Source organism: Pseudopipra pipra, chromosome 2 (assembly GCF_036250125.1).
Source record: "Pseudopipra pipra isolate bDixPip1 chromosome 2, bDixPip1.hap1, whole genome shotgun sequence".
NCBI classification, from domain to species: Eukaryota; Metazoa; Chordata; class Aves; order Passeriformes; family Pipridae; genus Pseudopipra; species Pseudopipra pipra.
Window position 1 is genome coordinate 18,596,297 of NC_087550.1, and position 22,987 is coordinate 18,619,283.

At 40.8% G+C, this 22,987-nt stretch overlaps 1 protein-coding gene across 16 annotated transcripts in view; it reads right to left on the reverse strand.

Moving 5' to 3' along the window:
• Positions 1 to 22,987, reverse strand: part of BBX (BBX high mobility group box domain containing) — a 154,325-nt gene that overhangs the window by 60,934 nt on the left and 70,404 nt on the right. For 14 of the 16 annotated variants that reach the window (XM_064644173.1, XM_064644175.1, XM_064644174.1 and 11 more), the window contains 3 exons: positions 13,490 to 13,660; positions 11,713 to 11,955; positions 5,048 to 5,246 (listed from right to left, as the gene is read on the reverse strand). In XM_064644173.1, the coding sequence (XP_064500243.1) occupies positions 5,048 to 5,246; positions 11,713 to 11,955; positions 13,490 to 13,651 (604 nt within the window). In that variant the 5' untranslated portion in view covers positions 13,652 to 13,660. The remainder of the gene's footprint in view (positions 1 to 5,047; positions 5,247 to 11,712; positions 11,956 to 13,489; positions 13,661 to 22,987) is intronic. The other 2 variants (XM_064644170.1, XM_064644168.1) reach the window with 1 other exon arrangement.

The window sequence follows — 22,987 nt, forward strand, 5'->3', positions numbered from 1 at the left end:
CTGGCCAGGCAAGCTGCCTGCCTACTTGTTGCCCTGCCAATACAATATATAATTGAGGCAAGTAAAATGGAGATATAAATGTTCTTTCTTCAAGTATTTGATAATGACAGCTCCTCGCCTCCAGCCTTCCTGCACTTCAGGAGCTCAGAAAATGACAACAAGTGAAAGCAATAAACGCTGGCACTGCATTAGCCATGGAGTGGCTTTTCCACTCAGAACAGTGGTTGCTCTTCATCACTATGAAGACTAACTGTCTGATTTTCAGGGAATGCCTTGGAAGAAATGTCGGGGCCTGATTTAACAGTGTCATGTAGAGAGAGGGAGACAGACTGTGGCCCAAATATCTCATACAACAGCCACAACATGTAGAAACAGAAGCATTATCCTTGCTGTATTGCTGAAACATCAACTTCAGAATGACTAAACACACCAAACCTAAGGAAATTTCCTCAGGTTTCACTAAGCATGTTTTCCAATATCCTTTTACTAAACTATACAAAAACTCTCTCTACAACAATAAATTACATGTAGCTGGGGCCATTCCCTGGAATGGAGGCCAAATGGCACACTTACCTTTGTCCACTTAGTTAACTAACCATTTTGGTATGCAAAATTTGGATGCAAAATAGCTGCAACTAAAATGCCCACTGGGAAATCCCCTGGCCCCTTCTCACTCAGGAGTGAGGCCAAGGAATTCGTTGATCTTTTCAGGTGACATGGGCCAAACTGCTACCTGTAAACCCCCAAACAATCTAGTGCTACAGATGATCAAGGTTCAGTTCATGGGAATAGTCATTGGTGCTATTTAATTCAATACCACAGATACTGCCAAAAATTCTCTGGCAGATAGCATCTCACACTGACACTCACAAGGTAAGTTTTTTCACATGGTAAGTTCTTTCAATAATCTCTTAGAAGGGCGTTAAATAGAAGCAGATGAAAACAATGTGAATAAACCAGGCTCATTCACTATCTCAAGGAGGAGAAGAGTGGCTTATCACTATCTTTAAAATGCATCCTAAATAGCATCTGGCTTCATACCCAATATTCAACTAGAATTATTTTTTTCCTTCACCATAATAAACAGGTAGAAGGCATGTGGGATTTTTCATATTTTTAAGGAGTTTTTATTTTTAAATAAAAATGGAAAAAAACCAATTAAGCTTCTGTGAAGACACAAGAAATTACTGAAATTGTAGAATCTAGTAACAAGAAGTGGTTGAAGAAACGGAGACAAAAACTGGGAAAGGCCAGCAAGTACCTAGGTAGAATTTGTAAGTGAAGTTATCCTGTCAGCACAGCACTTTATGCCAACAGAAACCATTCCGTCCTACAAACCAGAGGACATCAGAGCAATAAAGAAGTGACAAGTGAACATGTATCTTGAAAAATAATGCCTGAGCAGGCCGTTAATTTGGAGGAAGGAGAGATCAGAAGAGATCTCCAGGCCTATCATAAACTTATAGAGCTGCATATTAAACAGTAAGGGCTTGGCTGTTGCTTTCTACTTTCTTTATTCCCATTGGAAGGCTTTTGCAGAATCCAAATCTTCTAAGCATTAAGGGCTTTCTTCTAGTTTTGAGCTTAAATATACTCAGGGCTAGGCAGTACATATTTTTTCTGATGCCTGCATCTTTAAGATTAATAACTGTTCTCCTAAATGGCATTTCCCTTTCCAGCATTTACAGGAATCGCCCTACTCTTCTTCCACCTGCCTTCCTAGTCTAAATAACTCAAGATCTCCTGATGTCATCAAGCACATCCATCTCCAGTGGTTCCAGCAATCCCTTAGCACTCTCTTATGCCCACACTGTACTGATGACTCCCAGCTGCTCTTTTACGCTTCATTTTAGTTATCCGTGGGTCTTTTTCCCCCTCCTCAGTTTTGGCCAACTGGAGAACACTCAGTTCATGACTGAAAAATTCTTGCCCCTCTTCTAAATAGCTTCTTGGTGGTCTTGGCTTTCTGCCTTTCAAATAAGTAGCTTATCATAAGAGGACAAAGACAGAAGTGTTTTTTTCCTGAAGTAAGCAAATACTTAAACTGTTTATTTAAATATAAAAATTAAGAGGAAGGAAAAATGACAGCTAAGTGGAAAGTGAAAGTTTAATTTGATGCTTAAACAACTTGAACACTTATGCTGCAGCTGTAGCAGAGGGCTGGTGCTTAGATGTCTGGTCGTGATAAAAACAAAAATCCTTCCACTAAGGTTTCAAATTACAAAATAACTTCACCTAAGGGAAGACAAAATGTACCTGTGCAAACACTGCCATATGTTTATGGTGCCTTCTCAGCACACCGATGTTTCTCTTCTGGCACTAAGAACTTAGCAGTATGAAGAGTTAATTTCAAGGGGTATTTTAGAGTAATTTACAGTTAGATCAACAGTACTGAGAAAACAGCACACACATTTGACTTGCAGAATGGGAGGCGATTCGTGACTTTCTCAATAGCTTTTAATACTGATGAAACTTAAAACCACCACACTATTTGGGAATGACATACTTTGTTAGTACTGGGCTGGTTAGAGACTCAGCAGGCTAACTTGTTCATCTTCGCCATTTTTCAGTCAGAGAAAGAAAGAACTGAGGAAGAACTAAGCAGAAAGAAGGCCAGCAGGTACCAGCTCCAGCTAACTTCTACCTGGGTAAAGCATAATTAAGCTTCTTTCCAGAAAAACAAAAATAGTGTTTCTATAGGGATACAGCCTACTCTAGGAAGGGTCTTTTTTCCACCGTTTGCCTCACTAAAAAACATTTTGGCTCAGATAGTTTTCTTCTGATGCAAAAATGTGAAAAGTACTGGGAATCTTGCACATTTTTACAGCAAAGCTGTTGCAAACAACAGTTGCCTTTGCCCTACACCCTACAGCAGATCACAGGTGAGCCATGTCATGAGGAAAGCATGCTCAACTACAACTTCCAGGCCAGATCATCAAGGACACTGATTTGTTGGTCTGCAGGTCAGAAGCCAAATGCTAGTGCCACACCTCAGCTTCTTGACCTAAAGGCAGGTGAACAAAAGACACTTAAATGTGGGGTGATTATTCCTTTAATGACAAAAAGTAAAGGAGTGGTACAGCCTGTGTGGGACTTGAAAAAAAAAAAAGAAAGATCTTACTACCTATATATTACATTTCCCAAAATTAAATGTAATATGTAAAAAGACAGGATTAGCAAATAAAACAGATTTCCTGGCATGACTCTGGAATCATATAAACTTTGTCCTAAGGAAGTTATCTGCCTTGAAGATACAAGGCAGTCAGTGGCATGTCAAAGGTAAAAGTGTTTCTGAGGTGGTTCAGCTACATTTCAGTTCATCAGCTAGTAAATAACTTGGATTTTAAAAGAGATCGTACTGGATAGAAGAGTTAGAGTTGAATTGAACTATCATGTGAAGTCAAGAAGAGAAGAGCACAATAAATATATTTAGCATGAACTGGTATATAGTTGACAAAGCAGTAATCCATTTGGCATGGCACACTTCTCATGACATGGATGCTGCTAAGATGTCTGTCAGAACCTGTCATTATCTTACGAGCTATTGTTATACTCAAGAAATTGTCAGCCTTCATTGGCGTGAGGACTGGACCAAGATCCCTATGAATTACTATGCTCATTGACTCAGTCTGCAGAAAAAAAATAAAAATAAAGACTATCACATGTAGCACAAAAGGCCCTTCTTCAGAAATGAATGGCTCTATAGATAAAACAGTGGATTAGATTAGTTTCTACTTAATTCTCAATTTCTCTGTCCTTTGCTCTGACAGGTATTGCTTCAAGATCTCTGTACTCAAAAACTCTACATTAGGATAGCCCAGCAGGAGCTGTAGGGGATGGATGAGAGGTAGGTCAAGACCTATTACTTGTTCTTTGCATTAAGTTAATAAATATTTAAGGAGCATAGAAGTGATTCCTCTAATAGCAAAAGCAGAATGGGATGAAGGGCCTTGTGAATTTTGGAACTGGTCTCCCATATATCAGAACTACATAGCACGAAAAACTTTATTTGATCACATTTCACAGCTCCTTAACAGCCAGAAGGAATTTCATTATGAAAATTTTCATACCACTATACTAAGGTATACATGCCTTTTATCCTTACACTTGTTACATAAAACCATTTTCCATTCTCCAGCTCAAAATCTCTCTAAGCAGAAAAGTCCTATCTGCCACACACTTGTCATAAACTAGGTAAGATATGACAAAGTTTTTAATTTTATAAATGCTGATGTATCTGAAACTTTAAATGAGGAAAAAAAAAGGAAAAAAGATGGAAAAAAGAATGGTGGGGGGAAAAAATATTTTCTATCTTGACTGTTAGGTTCTTAAGCTGCCAGTATTTAACAATAATGTCACTGTATTTCAAGGTCATGATTACAACAGTTCTGCTATTTATGGATATCAGTGAGAGATTATCTGGTTTTCACCAGTTCAGGCAAACTCCACCTACACTTCTTTACATATTTAGGGTTTTTTCAAATGTTTAAAAGATTAGAATTTGCCCCTCCAAGATATAAATATAATGGCCAAAGAGCATGTTTCAACAAAATTAAATTATGCTTCTCAGGATTTAAATACAAAAAGGTTAGCCCCACTAGTACACTGATTCACAAGAATGTTAACATTTCCAACTTCAGAGACACCCACATATTATATCTGCAAGCAGCAAATTACTAAACAGAGTACAACACTCTATGACACATAAACAGAATGCACACAATCAGTGTTTTTCTTTTTGACCAGAGAATGAAAGTTTCTAACAGCAGATACACTGGAATCAAAAATCAATCAAATCTGGACTCCAAATGAGGTATGGATTATGATGTCACATATCTGGACTTGACTCTCGAAAGTACTCATGTACTACAGAAAATCTTAGGAAGTTGTTACAGAGAGGTTTAACTAGAGTTTTGGCAACTTAATTTGGGACATGAAAGTTATTTGCAGTACAGTAAAGAAAACTGGTATCACAGTTCCATTTCAATGCTGCATCCTCAAACAAAATGAAGATGCTACAGCTGAGTAATGTGGATGGAAATCTCACCTGCCATCCCAAAGTTAAGTTGTGGCATTTCTTCACTTTTGGTTACTTTCCTTGGGCTCGGTAAGTCTTTTGCAGAATCTGATGCAATGGCCCATAACTTTTTCCTGTTCGTAACACTGGATGTCTGGGTTTTCACAGGTTTGTTGGTTGTGGGGCACCACTTGTACCCTGGGTTTGCTTTCATAAATGCATCCTTGTACTAGAAAAGAAAAGGAAAATTACCAGTTGTGACATTATACTATCCACAGGGCAACAGAGTGCACTGCATGTAAGAGGATTTAATACAGTAAATAATCCTTAAATATCTTGATTTTTTAACAGTTTAATCACATGCTTAGAGTCTGACCACCAACTCAATTTGCTAAGAAGAAATATTAAGATATGTAAAGTCATATATAAAAAAGTGGGGTTTCTCCTTCTTCTCCTGAGGGTCCATTACCCAGAGCAGGCTGAAGTTCTGATCCTGCAAACTGCTCCTCAGTGCTTGCATGCTCATGCTGTGAGAAACAGATATTTGAATTCTTTAGCAGGTACAATCTTTGTTTGCTTTACAGTTTCAATCAAATGAAAACATACATTTAGCAACAAATGCAGCATGATGTGTCTTACCTTGCACCCATTCTTCTCTAATAGTTTTGTATTTCAGAATATTTGAGTATATGCTTTCCCAAACCAGGCACCAAAAATAAATCAGAACCAGTATAATCCCATATTCAGTATCTTGGGATACATCTTCCCAGTGCTTCTTCCAAAATGAGCCATGCTGCATGGCTGCATAAAATAAACTGTGACCATTTAAAACACTCTTTGGCCTTGAGCACCCAGCACACATCTCAGTTGTTTGCTGTGTTCTTGGTATGAGGCAGCAAAACAAAGGAAGCCAGATTACACATGGTGGGTGGGGAAAAAGGCCTGGATCCTACACAGTTTGGGGGGTAGGGGAAAGGACGACGACCTATTTTATTCACAAAATGCAACAGCAACATTTTTCAAGTATCTTGCTGACCAGATTAAAATGAGATTTTTGAATGTTAACAGCAATAGAAAGACTATTTTCAGTATTTTAAATGTGTTGCTATGCAAGGTGGAGAACTAGCGAATCAGAGGAACATGCCACACATTCCAGCTGCAGATGTTTGCCTAACAACTGATAGGGGTGTTCAGCACTGGCTGCTGGGGGAGCCTACTCAGTAAGTACCAGTGCCCACTGCAGGGAGAAGGAACCCAGTACCTCCTCAGGACTGGGTAGCTCTCAATGGCAGCAAACGACCAAAAGAGCGGTTTTATCCATGGAAGTACACGGCAGGGCAGCTGCAGGAAGTTTGTTCTGTGATTACTCGCTCCCACCCACACAGCTGTCATCAGTCCCAGTTACGGCACAGAGAAGCACCTATGTTTCATGCACATGCGTGCACAGAAACACAGGCAGAGAGGAAAAAAATCCCTTGGGCATCAGATACAGAAACAGCATTGAAAACCCTGTCCTCTGATAGAGCCACTACGGTGTTTTCCCAGACCAATAAACAGTATGCCTTGTGGCAGGATCACCATCGCATGTGCACTGCTTGCTTTCATTTCCGTCCTAACCTATGAACTGGCACTTGCTACCTCCAGACTGTAGCACAGATAAAAACGTTTCAGTTTACAAGAAACACAGCACTGCATGAACCCGCTGTGTGAAGTCCTGTATTTATAGAAATGGCTATAAATAATAAAGATCTGCAGGGATCACTGACCCACATACACACTGTATTTTCTGAGCAGCGCGTATGTATTAAATCTGCAAACTAAGGACTGCGACATCTCTCACCTCGCGCCTTTTCCCTTTCCCTCAGTTTGGTCTGGGAGCTCAGTATACCACAAAAATAGCCTGGTGGAGGGAAGGGAAAGGAAGGGGAGGGTAAGGGAAGAGGAGAAAAGGAAATACACGGCGGCGAAGCAGCTTTGCCGTCTATTGTTAAAGCCACAGCCCGCTCACAAATCATGTTTCCAGCCTGTGGAGTGAAAAGCACAGTTGCTAGCAATGAGGTGCATAAGCTCTTCAGATCAGCAATGCTGCTTTGAGTAACTGAATTATTCTATTGAGTAATTTGACAAGCCGACAGGCTGCCCGTCAAATGAGAACCAGAACGCATACCATTTGCGAGGCGAGGCCGCAATAAGCTTTTAATCAGTTTTCAACAAGAGCAATTCAAGTGAGCTGGTGTATTAACGGATTTTTTTTTCCTCTGCAAAGCCAAGAAGTGAACATTAACTGCACTCTCTGAAGGGGAGGGGACAAACTAAGGGAGGACAATTCATTGGAACTGTTCAGTTTCAACACTCGTGATAAAAGAAAAGAAGATTTAAAAAGTCAAACTATGGCAAAGAAGGACTTTTATAAAATGCATAGAGGGGCCTGGTCCAAATCTCAGAAAGACTTTCATTATTGATTTTTGTGACTATTAGACCAAGGCTTAAAATGAAGAGATACATTCTGCTTGCCAGGCCATGAGAAGATAACTTTAATGAGCTACACAGTAATAAAAAAATGTCAAAAACAATACTAGAGTTGACTGTTTTCCTCCCTTTGACCAACTGTGAGGTAAACTAACTTAATGCAGCCAGCCTAAGCACACCTCTAAAGTCAATTAAAACAAACCAACCACAACCAAGCCAAACCAAACAAACAAAACCACAAAAAACCCCAACCCAAACAGTAAGCACTTAACCTGGAATGCAAAGACACCTCCTTGGTTCCCACACAAGTAGGAGGGACAGCCCAGCATGGTCCCATCCCAAAATTCCAGGTAAGATAAAATCCAGGATATGTTTGTGGGATTAGTCTGATGCATCATTTCTGTTTTGTGAAAGCCTGAGGAATGTTGTGTTATGTAGTGGGATTGGTGCCACTTCAGAGCTGCGGTTAAAAAATGTGTTGTGCTTTAGTGCAACTCCCTGAGTTGCTTTCATCACCAAATAAAAAAAGATTTGCTTTCTCCAGCTGCAGCAGGAACAGGAGTTCACAAGTGGATTCCAGCTACACCTCAGGGTAGCAGTTAGCACATGCTTAAACTTAAAATGTATGCTTAAATCCCATCAACTGGCTATTAAATGTCACATGAATCCCAGAGATCTAACATAAAAAAAAAGAATCCCCAGAAAATAGAACACGCCGGTTTTTCACTCCTGGAGGATGCCGGTTTTTCACTACATACATGTCACCCTGTGGACTTCCAGACTCCAGCCAGCAAGCCAGAACATTCATCCCCTCCCACCCTGAGGCAGCTGCCAAAGCAGTGGCACCTCAAGGCCAGCAAGCTCCCAGTTGGGCTGACTGTACCTACGACATCGCGGGCCAAGGACTCGCAGGTTCAAGTGTTCAGCTCAGCCACTGAATGGCAGCAGAAACACAGAATCAACCAGGCTGGGAAAGACATCTGAGATCACCGAGTCCAACCTGTGACCCAACACCACCATGTCAACGACATCATGGCACTAAGAACCACATCCAGTCTTTCCTTAAACACCTTCAGGGATGGTGACTCCACCACCTCCCTGGGCAGCCCATTTCAATGTCTAATCACATTTATCAGGCTGCTCCCTACAGGAAGCAATGCCGACTGCCCAGATCTTGCTGATGCAAAGACGTATTTAAAATTGAAGTGTCTTCTAGCAAGGGAACAGGGCTTGAACAATAACAATCTCACTTTCCAAGGTGGCCAAATACTTCCAGTAAGTCCTGTAAGAGCTAACAAAGAACATTATTCCTATTACTGAAGTAAATAAAAATGCTGGAGCATATTTATGAGTGGTCAGATTAATTTCCCATCAGTGAAGAAAAATGCTAACAAGGCAGCAACACTTGTGGTTCCACTTGGAGTATTAATCAGCTACTGGGCTTATATCCTAGATCATGAAACTTTTAAAGTTAAGTTGCTCTAGGAAGTTTGCAGGACAGAAATAGAAAGCCTGGTCCTAAAGAAATCAGCATCAGAAGCAGACATCAAGCTCTGGAGGTGCAGCATCAGGTCTCCAGGGCAGGTGTTGCTACAAGAGACCATAAACCACAAGACTGAAAAGAGTGGGGGGGTGGAATCAGTTTTTCCAGATAATTAAGGCACCCCAAGGTGCAGATAGGTACATAATGGGATTTTCCAAAGTGTCTAAAGGAACTATAGACCTGATTAGCCTCTCAGTGGGAGTCAGGGATGTCCAGTCCACTAGGAAACATCACATAATTCTGACTGGCAAAAAGTTTGGGCGCCTCCCTATCTTCCAAAATGCTAGATCTTGCATATACCTAGACATATGTAAATAAATATACAAATGCCTTGACTTGCATACTGTTGAGATAGTATCACTGCTAGTAGAAAGCAGCTAAGAAACTGAAAGCTTCTTTCTTGATGCTTGATCTAACCTACCTGGCTTTGTAAGCTACAGCATCAAGTAGGAAAAAACATTCTAGAGACTGCAGAACAACAGGGGCTGTAGCCACTGCAGTAGGGATCACTTCTGTCAGGCCTACCTGTACCTCTGATTCAGATGTTCAGGGTACCCAAGACACATTCTGGGGATAGCAGACATGATACAGGGTCTTCTTGGAGACGTGTGCCCTGCCAGTACAATGGATAGAGGCTATGCAGTGGAAACTGGAAGTCAAAAAGCACTGAAAACCTACGTTTGAGAAGCTCACCTGCTGTATTTTAAACCTCAATGAACTTATCATATAGGTACCAAAACAGAAGATTATTGGTACAATGGTAATTTTATGTTCTTCTAACAGCATTGATTTTTAAATAAGTTCTCCTTAGGAAAAAGAAAAACACTAACAAGTGGTTTTCACTAGAGTTAACCTCTTTTTGACAGTCTCAGTAGTAAGCCTAAGTACAGGCAAACCCGTGCAACCTGCTCTAGGGGAACCTGCTTGAGCAGTAGGTTAGACTAGACGATATCCAGAGATCCCTTACAAGCCCAGCTATTCTGTGCTTCTGTCAAAAGCAAATGTTAATATAAAATGACCAATCCACACATACAGAGTGGGCTTGTTGGTGAAGTCCCAAATATATTCAGTAGCACATTACAGCTGCTAATTACTGTTGTAACATACACTGTTTAAAGAATACAAATTATACTCTATCTCTTTTCTATGCATTTTCGGAACTACTTATAATGACGTAAACTACAAAGATTTATTGTTTCACTATGATGTTGAATATGTAATTTGTTCTTCATGCCAAAAAACCCCATCACTACAGGAACAATGATTTCTACAACAATATGATTAATAGTTTCAGATCTGCCTCTTCGTACAGAAGTTCTGCAATTTTTCCTCTTAATGAATGAGTTTCCTTCAGCAAGACAAAAGGCTAAAAAAAAAGCCACATTGTGCCTGTTTCTTCTAAAAATTATTTCTTAATTTTCTTCTCTGCATCTATACTGAATCTGCTAACTGCCCTTTCCCCACATATTTAGAGAAGCATCATTAATTTGTAAGCGGGAATGCAGAACAAAACAGAAATGGTTGGACAAAGCTGAGGCTCAAATATTTCAAATCTGTGCCACAGATGGGGAACTGCAGAGGTACTACAGACCCTGCTTCAAAAGAGACCTGCCATGCAGAACACTTTGTTTTTCCTGTGGACCTTTCCATGCTCACACAAACTACTGAACAGCCAGACCTTATATACACATGTTAACAGCAGCACACACCTCCAGGTCACAGGGCAGGTACGGATACTAGTTTTCCCAGTCGTTTCACAGCTACCTGCACTTCCTATAGTGTGCTAGCATTACTTGACAAATGAGAGAGATGCTTTTCCTTTTCACTGGTGCTCCATTATTTTTATTAAGATTGAATTAAAAGGTTATCCACAATCTATATCACACAAGTAATTACAGGGATCTGTTTTGGGCTGATGTTGTCAGCCTAACTAACTCACTGTTTTTCTCTCAACGTACTATCAAAAACTATAGCCTTCTTGGGGACAGCTTATCAAGAAAGATATTTCTTAAAAAGTCTCATTTAAATTTTCAGGTGATGTAAAGATACTTGGTGAAATATGGGGATGAATCTCTTTCCCTTGCTTCCAGTTAAGGGACTCTGACTTATGTATTGCTCTCTGATTTGGGTATTGGACTCACCAAAGGTTGCTCTATCAGAAAATAGTTAGCAATACACAGGGAACATACTTCATGAAACACTAATAATTTTTTAATTCTTTAGCATCAAAGGTAAAAAGGGACTACATTTCTTGACTGTGCCTTTGGTTTGGTCCACCTGTACTATAATAACAAACTGTATTACTGGTATCACATGAACAGCTTGAGCTAAGTATCACTAGTCAGCTGACAGTGAACTGTGTGTTACCGTTTTCAATGGCCGCTATCCGCGTGTTAATGCTTGTACTGCAGAAATTATCAGGTGATATCTATCACAAAGTGCATTTGTACCAATGACTACTAGAGCCAGATTAGTTTGTGTACCCAGACCAATTTCTTTTCATTCTGGTCCCAAGGACCAAGTGAATTAAAGCAAGAACAGCAGCTGGGCACCACAACCCCACTAGGGAAGCTGAGAAACCCAGAGAAGAGAAAGATCCCACAAAAAACATTTAATACACAGCGAAAAAGAAGATAAATATGTAATAAACTCCCTTTACATCCACCACTGAGACAGAACATACCTCCTTGGCCATGTCAGTGTATTTCTGTTTTTCTTTTGGATCTAGAACAGACCACCAATCTGCCAAGATCTTGGTTGCGCCACGATTATCGAGGCGAGGGTGTTCTTTTCTCACAAGAGAGCGGTGGCGTTTGCAGAACAAGAGAAATGCATTCATTGGTCGGCGAGCTCGTTGCTCTGAGGATTCGTCATCTTCAGTCTCATCAGCATCCTGCTCTAAACCATCAGGGCCAAGGAGCGGCACCTGGCAGAACCAAAAGGGAAGGGGTGTGAACTCAGTTATCCACGTTTCTCACCAACACTGAGTGTGAATGAGGGAGAAGCACACGGATGCACACAGCTGTCTCCAAAGGCCATCTGTTCCATCCAGGAGATGCAGAGTTCTACATCAAACCTCCTCACCTGATAGTCCAAGGTTCATTCATGCTCTCTGCAAGACTTAAACTCTGACTTCCACATAGAACAGATTTCTAAGCTGAGGAGCTTTCTCTAGTAATAGTTCTAAAGGGGCTGGAGGGAGGAGTTCATTCTTCTACGCCCTTCCTACAACCTGGAAATCATCTTGGTGGGATTAGGCAAGCAGAGCTACCTTGGTCTTCAGTTATTTGCTGTTTGCAACTACAGAGCACACAGGGAGGAAAAGGCACAGGTAACGTTGTTTCCCCATCTCCGCCATTCATTGCTCAGCCTGTGAGCTGTGCAGCACTGCAGCCCAGTCAGACACAGAGGGCAAATCTCAACACAATACGCTGCCAAAACACGCTCTCTCCATTTATAGGCCAGTGTACCATTCCTACAAGGGTTATGCCACAAAGGACTAGTTCTGACTGAATGAAACAAATTATTGCGTGACACAGAAAACCACCTCCTACCTAACAGCAACACTACTGTTTTATACCACGTTGTCAAAGTGACCTGTAAGGTCAACAGAAAGCACTGTCAGAGTATCAGGCTCCTCCTTATCCTTATCAAGGTCACACTCCCTTATTAGCACATGGCTCAAGGCAGTCTCCTCAGCACTGACCTCTTCATTCCTGCCTTAGGAAGGCATCAAGGAGATTCAGATATGAATGCTACCCACATGATGGAAACATCACATCTCCATAAGCAATTCCCACTTCTTGTTAGAGAGGATGATTTTAACAGCAGATCTGTGAGGTGCCACATGGCATGGGGGGGTCCTTATGAAAACAGGATAAGGTCAGTGTCATTGAACAATACCAAAATACCAAGTGTCAAACTGGAGACAGATTATTTCAACTGTGCACTCAATACTCTAGAGGATAAGCTGAATTTCACATGCAAAGATAGCAAAAATTGTTGACAGCTTTTTCCTTCTTTTTACCCTTTAATCTTTGTCTTTTTTTAATCTTTAAAAAAAAAAGAACAAAAACTATTAGTTTATTATGGCCTCAGAGCCACTAGAAGCAGACACCAAGCACAGGCCAACATCATGTCTAAAATAAACAATTAAAAAGACCACATCAAAACACATCTTGAGCAATCAAGATTGAGATGTGCAGCATGTTATTAAAACAACCCAGTTAAAACTCTTACAGTCTAACTCTAAAAAAATTTGTCCATGATTTTAAAAGTATGATTGACAATTCACTTTCTTGTGTCACTACTTGCCTTTATAGCTTTATGGGCACAGCATCACTTATTTTTATTGTCTGTATTTGTTCACAAAAGAGAGCAAGACAACACAAACAAAATAAAAAACACAGCTAGGGCGAATCTGACCCACCATTAAAGTCAAAGCATCCAATGAAATCTACCTTATCAATATCTTCTTCTTCTTCTTCCTCTTCTTCCTCTTCAGAGAAGTCAAGGAGTTTCTTGGCAAGCAGAGGATGCCACTGAAGACACTTCCTTTTTGGTCGCTTCCCAGTTCCTTCTCCTTCTGTCGAGTGATCCTTATTCCTACTACTGCCTTTCATTACTGTGACCTGTCATGAAAAAATATTGATAAGTTTACAACAAACTCTCAGACATAAATGACCATCCAACCAGTGAAAAATATATGAAGCACTAATACAAGACTCTTGGAAGTTTTTGGCAAGATACTAGACAGAGATTTATTCCAATTAGCAACAAAAGGATGGATGTACCTTTTCCAATCTTAACGTTTCCACTTAAGGCCTACAGTAACTAGCAACATACAATTTAAGAGCATAAAGTAAGGATGCTAGCCAGTCCAGCTCTCAAATGTGCTCCTGTCTGAAGCATAACTGAGAAGCCCTCATACTTCACTAGTCAAGTGACAGGGAGGCTCCACAGCTCTCCCATACCTGTAACCATTGTAGCTTTTCATATTTTGCGACTGAAAATGTCAGGACATCCCTCTTTCTGGCAGTGGAACATATCACCAACCACTCATCCATTAATCATGTATTTATATATAGCAATGTTGATACAAAACCCCATGATACTATGAGCTAGGATTTCTCCAGTGTCATTAAAGGGTGCAATAGGGAAGGAAATCTGAGTTCCTAAGAGAAGTGAGTTTTAAAACACAAATTTGAAGCAAACAACCAGAAGTAGTTATGCTGACACTTCCAAAGTACTTCACAGAAAACAAATACCACGTGCTGATCCAAGTGCGTGCAGAAGATAAATCATATTTATTTACTCATCTATCTTGTCTGCATGTGTCCTTATCTAAAATACACCTCAAAATTACTTCTCAGTAAAAATACAAGCTTAACACATCCCAACTACAAATTTAAGAGTTGACTTCAGAGATCTGCTACCCAAATAAGGGGCAAATAAATACATAAATGAATAAAACCAGCACATCACATCCAAGTACTGAAGCCCACAGCGAGCCAGCGGTGCTGGCATACAGTCTGGTCCCCCATAGCCTTCTGTTTGTACTGTGTACTGTCAATGGTAAGCCTGACAGGAGCATGGCTGGCTTTCTAAGAAAACAACACAAACATCACAAACTGAATCTGAAGAGCAGTTAGCAAGCTACATCTTTATAAAGCCAACAAAAATTGATGAAGTCTCACAGGGGCTTCTCACCAGCAGAAAAAAGAAGCTGGGCTAAGTCCTGGTCCCACTGGCAAAGCCAGAAGAAGCTCTGTTGCTGATTCTCAGGAGAAGGGCATGGAAAGAGGTCAAACTGCAAGACTACAATGCATTTTAGGATGCTGCTTTCTGGAAGATGCTAGGTACAATGCTAATGTTTCAGCCTAAAGCAGAAGGAGGGAAAGCTGCCACACCTGCACTTACACTGCCTGCCCAAGCCATGGTGCCACCATTTGGGCAAATAACTCACGAGAACTATCTCACACAGTGAATACAGCCCACACAGCTCCAGCCATGCTCCTACATATCCTGCCCATTTAGTGATCACTGTTTCTGGTCTTGGTTGATCTCCTCCAGGTATGTTTCTTGTTGGTTAACTCACTGGCATTTTGGCAATATGCCCTTGTTTGCATCAGAAACTTGAGTAAGCAGCTGCTTCCTCTGCTGACTCCAACAGTGCAGAAAGCTGAAGGACCTTCAGACACTGCTTGCTGGAGGAAACAGCTGAAGCCTGAAGGAAAGAGGTCCAGATATTTTAACCTACATTTGAAAATGGCATTTTCCTGGATGCATATTAGGGTTTGATAGCTCCTCCCCACTTGTCAGCGGACTGTGGCCCCCTACCAGTTAAGGAGGCCCTGTAACTTTGCAGCTGCTTCCCATTAAGTTACACACCTTGCTATCCCCATAATGTCACTTCTACCTGGAGGACATTTAAACTTTGATTTCACAGCACCCACTCCTTTGTTCATTTTCTGTAATCAACTCCTGCTGGTTACAGCAAGTATTATATAGCACTTAATCATGGCCCATTTCACCTAAATCTTCTTCCGTGATTTGCAAAACAGATCCAAATACACAAACAACTTTGGCTTTAAAAAAACATTAAAGTGTGGAAAATTAAGCTGCAATCCAGTATCATAAAATGCATGTTTGAAATTGTTTTTATCCCACTGAAAACCTCTGCCACTGCACCATGCTCCCCATCTGTCTCTCTTCCTAAAGAGCTGAACCACCATTTGCTTTTGTTTGGGTATTTTCAGACACAAATCAACAAAGTTGAGTTAATGTTCAAGCAGGAACTTCAGCTCCTATGGGTAGCAGAGATTCATTCAGAGATTCAGAGTTTGCTAAGAGATACAGATCTACCTATAACTCTAGTCAATAAAGTATGTGGCCTATTTCTGAGCAGGATAAATATGCTACAAGTACGATGGGGAGTCAGCTACTCCAGCCCTTACCACTGACTTATGTAGGTGAGCTAATCATATGGCTTCTGCCTACAATCAGTCCTAAGTACATGAGTATTACTGACAACCTTCTAGCTTGTTAGCGTGAAACTAAATTGATGTTTGAGTGCTCCGTGATCCTCCTCAGCTCAGCTGAAATCTCAGGGCTATTTCAACAACGGCATTGCCTTAACTGGCACCTCTCTGCCTGCTGCCCTTCCTTAGAAAGATGAGCACAAGACTTCAGTGATTCCACAGTGTATTTTACACATCTTCTCCATCACTCCTGAGGCCCCGCCTATGCTCTATGCTGAGTTCAGCAAGGCAGCACAGACACTAAGCATCTGTCACCTTGCAAATCCTAAAGGGACTCTCAGTATGTTACGCCTCTTCACTACAGTCCAGCTCACAAATAATTTTCGTTTTCCAAGTGTAGGTATTGAACACTCAATTACCTCTAAAATAAATTAACTAAAGCTCACCACACATTAGTACTAAAATAGAAATGTATGCTCAGCTTCAGGAATTCAAGGGATGTTCCTTTAGTTGTTTTCTTAAATTGTGAACTGTTTTACCCTACTACTTGTCACCCTGAAGCAGCAGTTTCACTAAAAAAAGGGGCTTTTAAGGAAGATGGGTTGTTACCCTACCAGCTGAACATGCATTTAGGAGACCCAAGACATAGAGTAAGTCAGATCCTGGTTGTTATACGGGCATCATATATTACAGAAACACAGTCACTCTTTGCTTCCGCTTTGGAGTGAATCTCTGCAATGGTCAACAACAAAAACCCTGCTGATCTGACCCCACTGATGGAAGGGCTGACAGCCTTTAAGGACTGACTTTAAAGTTTAACTGCATGGCCTGGAAGCCCCTCACCCCTTAAGTATGTCAAGCCATATACTCTATCCTCCATGCTCTCTCTTCTTGCCTATAAAGTAGAGGGTCATTCATAACATGAACACAAAATTACTTCAGCCCCTATTTTTTAATACATCTATGTTTCCAAATCCTTTTTCCACATTTTGGCGTATTCAAATTTTCATAAGTTTTGATCTATATTTCAGACACTTTTTTTGGTGTTCACTTTTTTCTGATGCCTTTCTCAGTCAAATATAGGATTGGCATAATGAAAAACGTTCTAATTCTCTATTACATCACATGGGACTTTTCCTCTTAAAAACGGATGCCAACATAGAACTTGCTTTCCTTTGGATTGCTTCATCTTTCATATTACTACCCTCCCACTTTATGAGCATTTCTGTCATAATTGTTAATATTCACATACTCATATAATTATGAGAAAAGACCACAAAAAAATCCAGGCAAATGCAAAATACAGCTAACATGGATACTTTCCTTCCTTCTGACAAAATGCAGTGTAACTACTTAGACAAGACGCTCTGTGGTCAAGTGAGTGCATGTATGATTAAATCACAGTGAAAGTTTTACTGGCATTATTTACTTTGTGAATGGCAAAACATCAGTGGAATCCATTTACCTGATTCTTAAGATTCTATTTATTTATCTGGGGTTATTTTTTGCCTTGACACATTGCCAATAGCATGTTAGTTGCTTGTTTTGCATGAGAGACTGGAAACTGGCAGAAAGAAGCAATCAAAAATAGCAGCTCCTGCTCTTACTTTCAGGGATCCCCAAGTGCTGGCAAGCATCCCTACCAGCAAAGATTTGAAGAAAGAGCTGGACTTGGACCCTACAAGAACTGAAGCACGCTTGGCAACTAAAAAGTTCCACAGAAAGTCACAACGCCAGTCATGGGCAGTCTTCGCAGGATTTGGGCTTAAAAGTAGAGAAGATACACAGCACCTGAAGTGCAAAGTTTGCAGTAACTGGAATTCATGAACCATGTCACCAAAAAAAAAAAAAAAAAAGGTAATTTCTTCAACAGCATCAGTAAAAATATCATGCATCTTTTAAGGCAGATGTAATGGCTTTTAGAAGTTAGCAAGAGTAAAAATCATTAAAACCAGCTAACACGATTTTACAAGCTACTTCTCAGCTTAAGGATGACAAGAAAGGTGACAGCCACTAGGGAGAAAGTAGGAATATTTCAACAAGACAAAAGTATGGACAGTTTTGCTTAAAATAAGCCACATATGCTTTATAACATCACCAGAGGATACCTGTCAAGGCTGACATTCATGATCCACTGACAGCAAGAAATACCTTCAGGGTGACATTCTACACCTACTTTTGTGCAGATACAGATCAAACAGTAAAAAAAGATAAAGTTGTTTTTTTTTTGATGCTAGCTGTATTATTTCCTTTCTGGTCCTGGAAACATTAATCAAAGAATCACAGTTTTCTTAGATGTCTTATAAATATGTATACCTAACAGAGCTTCAGAAGAAAAAAAAAATTAAGATTTCTTAAGAAAAGAGCTGGATGGTGGAAGAGGGGGAGCAGGGGAGAAGATTGATTGTTTCCCTTTTTACTGCATATGTTTCTATTTTAATTACACAACTGTATGCAAGTCTTCATTTATTAAGTGTTCATTAACAAGTGTTTGATTACATTTGGTAACATTAAGTTTTGTTTTCCCTAGCTTACTCTGTTATTTATAAAACCTTATATACACAGGTGACCAACTTCTGCAGTACTAATTTTGGGACCATCTCACCCCACTGTTGATCTGTCACTGAAAATGCTGCTTGTGCTGAACAAGGTGAGCTCACCAGGCATCCCCCAATACATTCACAAACACCAAAATCCTTATAAAGGTCTTCAAAAACAACGAAGCACTGTAATACAGGCTAGAAAGAAATCCAAGACCTGCAAAAGCAGAACCCCAGAGATGTGAATTGTGACTGTGGTACAGTCCCTGTTGGAAGGTTCTCCATGGAACACTGTCTGAACTTCAGCAACGCTCATTTCAATGAAGACAGTGGAAATGAATTTCTGCTTTTCTGTTACCTTAAAACCACATTTCCTGGAGCCCAGTTGGGCCCTCGGCTGACTTCAATGAAGATTACTGGTACAAAGGAGCAAAGGGAGAGTTCCAAGTGGATTTCCCACACTTTCTGCTCTGTTTTACACTATCTAAATTCTCTACTACTTCATAAAAACAAACACCAAAGAGAGAATAGAGGACTGAACTATGACACTAATAGCTTGGTGTTGTGGGGGCTACTGAGTCAGTGACCCGAGCTGTTTCAACAAAGAAGCAGGAGATCAGGAAATGAGCTCGTGTTCTTGCAGGTCTAATGAACTGAAGAGGTATTTGCATTTTCAAATAAAAGTAAAAGGAGATTGCTGGCTGTGAAATACACCTACACAAATACAGAAAGTGGTTTTTTTAAAAATAAATTTCTTTTAGTTCTGGAAAAAAGGAACCAGAATATTTCTATAATGTATGACAAAAACTAGTTGGCACTAATTGCTGACCAGTCAGTGCATATACTCTTTATTGTTTCACAGCAGAAAGCCATTAATGAGCTTTCTAATTTTCGGAGATGTGATGGTTTAATGGGGGACATGCTGAGACTCAATGGGGTCCTGTTTGCTAGCGGAGGTTTGGGATAGACTGTCAGCACAAGAAACACTTAGCAACACAGCCACAAGTCTTAGTTAATTTTTAATGACACACTCTTCCATCTTCATAAAGTATTTTAAACTGTTCCTTATTCTCAAACTCAGATCTGAGTTGCTTGCTTTCTTTATTCTCTAATACATAAAATTAAACTCCAGCATCATAAAAAGAATGTCAACAGCACTTTTTTTAATTTTGAGGTTTTGTTGGTTTTTTGTTTGTTTTTTCTTTTTCTAAGTGTCCCTTTCATACCTACCAAAAAATAATAAAAGCAACACATAACACAAGTCAATAGAGTTTAAACTTCACCTCTGCTCCTTCTCTGTTCATTCACACATGCACAAGAAATAAGATTTTCTTTGGGATTTTTTTAATGCAAAGAAATCAACTGGGTTTTGTCTAGTATGAAAAGCATTTTATGTTGAACAACTGTACTCACTGCTAGCATGCTATCAGGATGCTTTAACTAAAAAAAAAAAAAAAGAGGGGGGATAAATTTGTTACTAGTGTTCACTTTTCCTTTTTATGTGCATATCATTTAGCTTTGCTTTTGTTTAATACTGTCATAGTTAATACCACAGAGCTATCAGTAAGAATGGTTGTAAGGGCATTTCAAACGCTAGCTCACTCCAAATCTGCTTTTAGAATGGAAACCACAGAGATAGCAAGTGCACAGGATGGCACAAGAAAAGCTCACACTGAACAGGAAAACCTCACGCATTCAATACACAGAAAAAACTTGCCTAATCTGTGCAAGGAATACTGTGTCCATATGTGTCACCATTCCAGAAAACTGTGTTTTAAAAGTTACTAAATGAACGTGAATCTTTCCATGAGACTTGAGCATAAAAGAAGTAAAGCTTGAAAAGTCATGAGATATGTAATCTACTGCAAAGTCTTTTCATGATGGCCAATTTTTAATAACAATTTCTTGATTTTCTTTCTCGTTATCTTTTTTTCCTCTTCATTTATAGAAGACAACATGAAGAAATATGTTAAAATAGTATTTTAATTTGTAGGGAATTCTTCAGGCTTTAGGAACATCCTCATTAAAACAAGGGAAAGACAGGCAAACCCTGCCCATTACAAAATTGTCCTCAAAAGACACACTCACAAACTGGATCTTATCATTACAGCGCATGAATAAACTGATACAGAAACTAAAAAAAAAACCAACTCAAATCTTAGTATACATCTTGACTATCTATTGGGTTTTTCTTATGCCCCTGCCAGAGAACAAACCCACTTTTGGGACTTCACTCAGCCATGCCAGTATTTCAACCAACACTGCCTGAAATTTGGTATGTAAACCAACTTGGAAGTGCTACATTACCTCCTGGAAAACCAAGTTAAGGGTGTATCATGGTTTGTCTGCCAGCAAGTGTTTGCTGTGAGCATTATCTTAAACTCATCAGTGCTGGAAGGTACCAACTACCACAGTTGCAAAAATCGGCTCCTGGACCTGCAAAAATAGCTTTACAAAGTGAGAAACAGCTTAGGAAATCATGTCAAGCTTTTATTTTCTACTATGCTTTCTCCTAGATAGACCTAATCTCTCAAAAAAAGTCAGGACTTCAAACACTAATTATTAATTTAAAAAAAAATAATAAAGTGACCAAACTTTCCAAATGGACTTGCTGAGGCCAGGCACAACAGGTTTGGCTCTACTTTGGGCCAAGCTTTTAATGAAACTTGTAGATTAAATGGCAAACCACCAACCCCACAGGAAATGTTTTCCCTGTTTGGGCAATGCAGTTTCTGTTGGGAAGAAACATACCACTTCCATATCAAAACAAAACAGTGAGTCCACTCAGAAAAAACACACATCCACAACCCAGACACCTACTCAGCGAGTATGAAGGTGAGCATTAAGTTCAGAAAAGGAGGGGGTACGGGAAACACACCTGCAATTCGGGAGAAGGAGGGAGTCCAGGTCAGGGCAAAGGAGGAGGAAGAGGAGGTGGCATCAAAAACATTGTTGCTACCCAGTGTCAACAGCTGGTAACTGCACCAGGGCGCTGGTACCCAGGTAGGATAAAGGGGGGCTGAAAAGGAGCGCCCAGCTGCTGGACCCAGCATCTGTGCCATGGCCAGGCAGCCAGGGAGGTGCAGATAGGCAGGGACTGTGGGGCAGCCTGGGGCAGGGCAACCTCTCAGCCTGCTGCCCCCCAGGCTGGCAGAGCCTGGGGCACAGCAAGGGAGTACGGGTGCATGCCCAGTGGCTGGTGCCACTCCCGGGGTGCAGGGGGTACAGGTCCCACTGTCCGGCCAGGCATCGCTCCCATGCCACTAACCTGTGGGCAAGGGGCTGGGCATGTTGGCTGACTTAGGGCTCCTGCACTGAAGTGCCAACTCTCCAGTCACATAAAGCCACCACTCAGCGTTTCAGAAAGAGAGAAAGGGCAGTAAATACCTACTGTGCTAAGAGGAAAAGCCATGCATTTGGTGGCTCTGCTGAGCGATGCCCTCACAGGAGCCCTTCGTGGGACAAGAGGAAAGCCAAGCGGGAGACTTCCCCAGAGCAAGCTCTCTGCCAGCTCAGTGCTGGAGGACAGGGAGGACGCAGAGCAGAACTGTGCCTGGGCAGCAGGTAAAGGAGTTGGAGATGCTTGCTTCCAAACTAGCTCCAGCCCCTGGCAGCCCAGAGGGTTCCAAACCAGCAGCCCTAGGGTAGGAGTAGGTTTAGGGAAAGAAGCTTGAACCTAAGGGTTGCCCTTTTAAAAGTAAACTTAAAAACACATCCCCAACAACAAGCAGAACACACCACGGAAATAAAACACCAGCCAACACACCCAGATGGTCTGTGTGCAATTTTGTCTCTGAAGTGATGTGCTGGTGCAGAGTGAGGGAAAGCTGCTCACCTTCCTTGTGTTGTACTGTGCAACTTTGATGGAAGAGTGCCATGCAGAAACAGGTCTTGGGGTGTAAATCACTAACATCTTTATTCAAACAGAAACATTAATATCTCCAGACAGGAGCCTACAGAGTCACTTGGAAAAAAAGTGGTTGAATGAAGACACAGGTCTTAACCAAACCAGGCCTTTTACTTGCCTTGAATTTAACTTACAGTAGGACAGTTGCTATTCCAGGATTCATTTCAGCCTTCAGCAGCTACAGAGGCAGAAACAACAAAACCAGAAACCCAGCAAGTCACAGGCTACAGCTACACTTACTTCATCAAATAAGACTCCAGTGACACACTCTGCTAGCCAAAATTTCTGGGTCTTAAAGTGCAGAAGACAAGTGTTTGTTAAGGTGAGAGCTGCCTTTCTGGACACCGGGTGCTAACCATCCCACATGCCAAATGACCACCACAGCAGGTCTGCCCACAGCCCTGTGCATCTCCTGTAAAAATCCACCAGGACTATTAGCCCAGTGCTTTTCTTTTCCTGGAGCCCCTGGAGAGCAGGCAGGGGGGTTTCCTTGCTTCATGGTCTGTGTAGCACTAACGCAAAGGAGCCACA